This window comes from Chrysochloris asiatica, unplaced genomic scaffold (assembly GCF_000296735.1).
Source record: "Chrysochloris asiatica unplaced genomic scaffold, ChrAsi1.0 scaffold00039, whole genome shotgun sequence".
Lineage (NCBI taxonomy): Eukaryota > Metazoa > Chordata > Mammalia > Afrosoricida > Chrysochloridae > Chrysochloris > Chrysochloris asiatica.
The window spans coordinates 9,932,301-9,938,983 of record NW_006408557.1 but is presented as its reverse complement, the minus strand read 5'-3'; the positions used below and the strand labels follow the sequence as shown (position 1 = coordinate 9,938,983).

The following is a 6,683-nucleotide window of genomic DNA, read 5'->3' as shown; positions in this document are numbered from 1 at the left end:
ATACCATGCTCATGAATAACATAATATCCATACACCTACAATGAAGAAGGTGCTCTGGCAGCATAGTAGTTACGAGTCAAGCTGCTAACCTTGAGGTTAGCTCACAAAACTACTGGCTGTTCTATGAGAGAAAGATGAAACTTTCTGCTTCCATAAAGATTTACAGCCTCTGAAACCCTATACAGGGTCAACAACAGATGGAACCGACTTCACGGCACACAACTACCACCACCACCACAATGAAGAATCCTGGTGTGGTACTGTAGGCTAAGCACTGGACAACAAAATCGACTGAACCACATGGTTGGCAGTTCAAACCCACTAGATGCTCCTCGTCTGTCAGTGGTGGCTTCTGCCCTGCTGTGGTGTTGGAAGTACTGCCTGATGCACAGACTAAGACAGAGTAGGAAGAAGGAGAGCAGATTACTTTCTGAATGGTTAACCACTGAAAACCTTAAGAAGAGCAGCAGAACATCAAGTATAGTGCCAGATGATGAGCCCCACAATTTGGAAGGCACTCAAAACACAACTGAGGACAAGTTACCTCCTCAAAGTACAGGGTACCTTAACGACATGAATGAAGCAAAGCTTTTAATTTGCTGATGTAGCAGAACTAAAAACAGGAAGAAACAGAAGCTAGAATCTAAGAAAAATGAATGTAAAAATGAAATGCAATGCATAAAGATCAACATTTTAGGTATTAGCGAGCTGAAATGGACTGGTATTGGCCATTTGGGATAAGACAATCATATGATTTACTATGCCAGAAATGACAAACTGAAGAGGAATGGAATCACATTCAATGTCAAAAAATGCATTTCAAGACTTATCTTTAAGTACAACACTGTCTGTGACATGATAATATCCATTTGTCTACAATGAAGAGTCTTGGTGTGGCACTGTAGCATAAGCACTGGACTGCAAGGTCAGTTTCAACCACAAAGATGCAGGTTCAAACCCCCCAGACACTCCTCAGAAACCCTATACAAGGGTCCATATGAGTCAGAACCAACTCAACGACACTTAACATCGAAGAGCAATTAATACCACTATTATTCAAATTTACACACCAACCACTAAAGTCCGTGATAATAAAATTGAAGAACTCTACCAACTTCTTCAGTCTGAAATTAATCAAACATGCAATCAAGATGCATCAATAATTATCTGTGATTGGAAAATGCAGGTTGGAAAAAGGAAGGATCCGTAGTTGGAAAATATGGCCTTGGTGATAGATATGATGCTGGAGATTGCATGATAGAATTTGCAAGACCAATGACTTATTGAGTGCAAATACCTTTTTTCAACAACTAAAGAAAAGCAACAATACTGGTGGACCTCACTAGACGGAGTACACAGGAATCAAATTGACGACATCTGTGGGAAGAGACAAATGATTAATATCAACCAAAACAAGGCAAGAGGTTGACTCCAACAGACCATCAATTGCTCTTATTCAAGTTCAGACTGAAGCTGAAGAAAATGAAAACAAGTCCACAGGAGACAAAAATATGACCTTGAGTATAACTCACCTGAATTTAGAGAATATCTTAAGAAAAGATTTGATGTAGACACTAATTTCTGAAGACCAGAAGATTTGTGGGATGACATCACGAACATAATACATGGAGAAAGTAAAGATCATTTTTAAAATACAAGAGTGAAAGAAAAGATCAAAATGGATGTCAGACGAAATTCTGAAACTTGCTCTTAAGCATAGAGAAGCTAAAGCAACTAGGAGAAATGGAGAAGAAAGAAATAACTCTGAACAAGAGATTCAAAGGGCAGGTCAAGAAGACAAAGTGAAGTACTATAATGAAAATGTGCCAAGATGTGGCATTAGAAAACCAAAGAGGAAGAACACACTCAGCGTTTCTCATGCTGAAAGAACTGAAGAAAAAATTCAAGTATCAAGTTGTCATATTGAAGAATTCTAAGGGCAAAATATTGAATAATGCAGAAAGCATCAAAAGAAAATAGAAGCAATACACAGAATCGCTGTATCAAAAAGAACTTGATGTTCAACTATTTTAAGAGGTAACATATGATCAAAAACAGATAGTATTGAAGGAAGAAGCCCAAACTGCATTGAAGGCAATGGCAAAATCTTACGGTCAGGTGGCATTAATGATAGTGCTCGAGAATTTTCAGATTCCACTGGGTCACCTTTCTTTGGAATGAGCACAAACATGGATCTCTTCCAATCAGTTCACCAGGTAGCTGTTTTCCAAATTTCTTGGCATAGATGAGTGAGTACCTTCACTACAGTTTGTTGATTTTGATTTCTATTACATCAACTCCTGGATCCTTGTTTTCTTCCAATGTTCTCAATACAGCTTGGACTTCGTCCTTAAAATTCCATCAGTTCTTGATCATAGGATACCTCTTGAAATGACTGAACATCAACATACTCTTTTTGGTACAGTGACTCTAGAGTATTCCTTCCATCTTCTTTTGATGCTTTCTGCATCTTTCAATATAATGCCCATGTTGTTTTTGTTGTTAAGTGCCATCAAGTATATTCTGAGTCATAGTGTTTTCAAGGAACAGTTGGTAGGTGTGAACCTCCAACCTTGTGGCTTGCAGTCCAGTACTTTCTTAAAGCACCACATCAGGAGCCCATTTTGTTTATACAATCTTTCAGCATTGCAATCTTCAATAGCCACTATTGTTGTTCAGTGCTGTCGAGTCAGTTTTGACTTAGAATGACTCTGTATGGCATTTCCATGGAACAGCTGGTGGGTTTGAACTTCTGGCCTTGCAGTTAACAGTCCAAGACCCCATTCTGTCATTCTTAAGTGCTGTCAAGTTGGTTCAGAATCATAGCAACCCTGCACAGGGTTTCCGAGGAGCATCTGGTGAGTTTGAACTGCTGATCTTGTGGTTCAAACTGACCTAGTGGTCCAATACATTGTCCTGCAACATGACATCAGGACTCCAGGACCCCATTAGAGAGACAGAAATCAAAACAACAATGAAATAATATCTCACAGAATTAATAGTAAAGTTAAAAAATAAAATAGCAAACAACAAATGCTGACAAGGATGTAGAGATTAGGACCTTCGTACACTGCTGGTGTGGCGCTGTGGGTTAATGTGCCAGACTGCAAAGCCATTTGAACTGCAAAGTCGGCAGTACAAGTTCACCAGCTGCTCCTCAGAAACCCCTATACAGGGTCACTATGGGTCAGAACCAACTCAATGACACTTCACAACAACAACAACACTACTGGTGGAACTGCAAAATGGTGCAACCACTGTGGAAAATGATATGGCACTTCCTCAAAAAATTGGAAATAGAAATACCGTATCATCCAGCAACCCCTGCATGTAGTATATATCCTAGAGAAATAAGAGTCATAACATGAATAGAAATATGTATAACACCATGTACATCATAGCACTATTCACAATAGCAAAAAGATAGAAGCAACCAAAATGCTCATCAAAGGATAAGCAAACTTTGGCACATAAACACAATGGGATACTATGCAATGTTTAAGAATAATGATGAACCTGTGAAACACCTCATAACATGGATGAATCTGGAGGACATTTTTGTTGTGAAGTGCCATCTGGTCATTTCTGACTCACAAATGACCCTGTATAGGGTTTCTGAGGAGCAGCTTGTGAGTTTTTAACAGCCAGCCTTGAGGTTCAAACTGACCTTGTGGCACAGTTCTTATCCAATAATGCCTTGTAGTCACATTATGTTGAGTAATTAAAGGACAAATATTGTATGAGACCAATTAAAAAATTCAAGAAAGAGTTTTCACACTAAAGGAAGCATTCTTTCCTGTTTATCAGAGATGTGAAAGAAGATGGAATAATTCACTATCTATAGGGCAGACATGTGTTAACTTGGGTGATGGGAAGGCAATATACAAGAGGAAGGTTGGCAAAAGAATGATGAAGGCAAGGAAAGAAACAAGGCAGAGTGCAAGAGTTAAACGGAATAGAGGTAAAAACTGTTGTATATACAATCCTACAATTACAGTGATGTACATGTAGATAACTGGATAAAAACAAAGGCTGAATGGGTATGTGTGGGAGCGTCGGAGTATACTCACAAATATATAAAGGTTTGACAGAGGATATTTGTACATGGGTATTTACCTTTGCTGCAAACATATCTATGAATATCATATACACAGGCAAAGTTACCAAAGCTTCTTAGATATTAACAAATACCTTGAAGGAGGCATAACACAGTCCACAAAGACAATTCTATTTTGGTGAGTAGTGACAGGATCTTAAAAACTCATGAGTGTCCCTATAAGATGCAACTATTGGTCTCTCCCTGTCCGGAAGCAAAGAGTGAAGAAAAGACTGAAGACACTTGGAAAAAATTAGTCCAACAGACTAATGGACCATGTGAACATCAGTCTCCATGATTGAGACCAGAAGAACTAGATGATGCCTAGCTACTATTACCAATTGCTCTGAAAGGGATCACATTAGAAGGTTCTGGAAGAGTAGGAGAAAATGTGGGAGGAAACGGAAAAAAACAAAGCAAGGTTTACTAATCATAGAGACTGCTGGAACCCCAAGATTATGTCCCTTAGTCACCTTCAGGTCTGAAACTGAACTCATCCTCATGACTCCATTGTCAGCCAAGCAATAGATGGGTTTAAAGTGGGGACAACAACATATGTAAGGTATGCCCCTTATAGAATGGGCAAATAATTGAGATAAAAAGGGAAGCACTGACCCAAGGATAAAACTCAGAAATGTGGGGTAAGAAGGAGGAATGGAAATAAGAACCACAAGGAGGAAAGAGGATACGTGACATTATACTGAGGGACCGTAATCATTGAGATGAAGCAAAGTATAGGAATTGTGGAATGTAAAGCTGAAGATCTGCTTTATAAGCCTTCACTCAATTCACAAAAAAGGTTTTAAAAGAAGAGCATCATTGTCATAAAAGACAGATGATGACAAGAGACTTAAGATGTCTGTTTGAAGACCATGGTATGCCTGGCCCAAGGAATGGTAATTTCAATCACCTCATATGCATGTGGAAAGTTGGACACTGAGTAGAGAAGACCAAAGAAGAATTGATGCATTTGAGTTATGGTGTTGGAGGAGAATATTAAAAGTACCATGGACTACCAAATGAAGAAACAAGCTTGTGCTGAAAGAAGCCAGGATGGCAAGACTTCATCTCTTATACTTTGGGCATATTATCAGAAGGGACCAGTCTCTGGAGAAGGACACCATGATTGGTAAAGGTGGAGGGTCAGTGAAAAAGAAGACCCCTGATGAGATGGATGGGCACAGTGGCAGCAGCCCTGGGTTCAAGCATAGCAACGATTATGAAGGTGGTGCAGAATCAGGCAGTGTTTCAATTTGCTGTGTATAAGGTTGCTGAGTCGATCCTGACTCGACAGCATCTAATAACAACAAGAGACCTAACCTCTGAATGCAATGAATGGTCTTATCTACTTCTGTTACCATGAACATTATTGAGACTATAGGCAAAATGTGAACATGTTCTATAAGATAATAGGATTAAATGGACTAAATTGCTTGATTTTGATCATTGTACTAGTTATGTAATGGATTCTCTTTTTTAGAAAAGACATACTGAAGTACTTAGAGATAACGGGGAATGTCTGCAACTGAGTCAAAAGGTACCAAAAATATACATATAGTAGATTATAGAGAGAGCAAGAGAATTATAAAGGAAGTGGGATAAAATTCTAACTTTTAAGGGAATCTGGGTACTTACAAGTTTTCTATTAGTGTGAAGCTAATCAAAATAAAAAGTTAAAAAACAATCACATTCCAAGTCAAAATACCACATGCCAGTAAGATGCTATTTGGTGACTTCTGAACTCTGAGATCTTGGTACTGTCAGAAAATTTCCCCTCTTTACCCTTACAGTTTGTTCCTTTACCTCTATCTCTAGATCTTATTCTAGAAACAGGGCAAGAACTCTGCATCAGCCTGAGTATATGGAAGGACCTCACAGATGGAAGCCTAAAGCCAGTAGTACCACTGGGACTCACTAGAGTAGGGAGTGATGGCCCAGCTCAGAACTTGGTCTGCTGTGCCATGTGGAAGGTTGTGAGGAACATGGTTGGAATGCGGCCATTCCAGGTGTCAAGGCAATGGCTGTCTGGTGCCTGAGGAAAACAGGAGCTCTTTTCTGTTGTTTCTCCAACAAAGTATATCTGTAGATTAATCACCAACCTCACACACAACAGCATGATTCTCTTCATCTTGGGCCTCTATAAGTTCAGCCAGGAAGAATTCACCATAGGTTTCTTTCAGAATTGTATCATGGCGCATAAATATTGGCATGAGATCATCATGATCTTCCACCCTGTTAAAAAGAAAGGCTTAAGTTCAATGTTCATTCATTCATTTGCTCCTTAAACTGTGCAACTACTACGTGCCAAATCCTAATCAGAATGCTTGGGACACAGTACATCCTAATGGAGTACATTCTAATGGAGAATTAAACAACAACAACAAAAGATCACTGCAAACATTTCAAATAGTATTGTTGTTTTTGTTGTCAGGTGCCATCGAGTTAGAACTGACTCATAGCAACCCCATGCACAGTGGAACGAAACAATGTCCGATCCTGGGCCAACCTCACAACTGCTGCCACACTTGATGCCATCAATGATGCCACCTGGCTGATCCATCTCGTTGGGGGTCTTCCTCTTTTTCTC

At 39.3% G+C, this 6,683-nt stretch overlaps 1 protein-coding gene across 1 annotated transcript in view; it reads right to left on the bottom strand.

The window, feature by feature from the left end:
* LOC102837054 (chromosome unknown open reading frame, human C20orf26) overlaps nucleotides 1-6,683 on the bottom strand; it is a 529,862-nt gene that overhangs the window by 470,051 nt on the left and 53,128 nt on the right. The window contains exon 6 of the mRNA XM_006860747.1: nucleotides 6,196-6,328. Within this exon, the coding sequence (XP_006860809.1) occupies nucleotides 6,196-6,328 (133 nt within the window). The remainder of the gene's footprint in view (nucleotides 1-6,195; nucleotides 6,329-6,683) is intronic.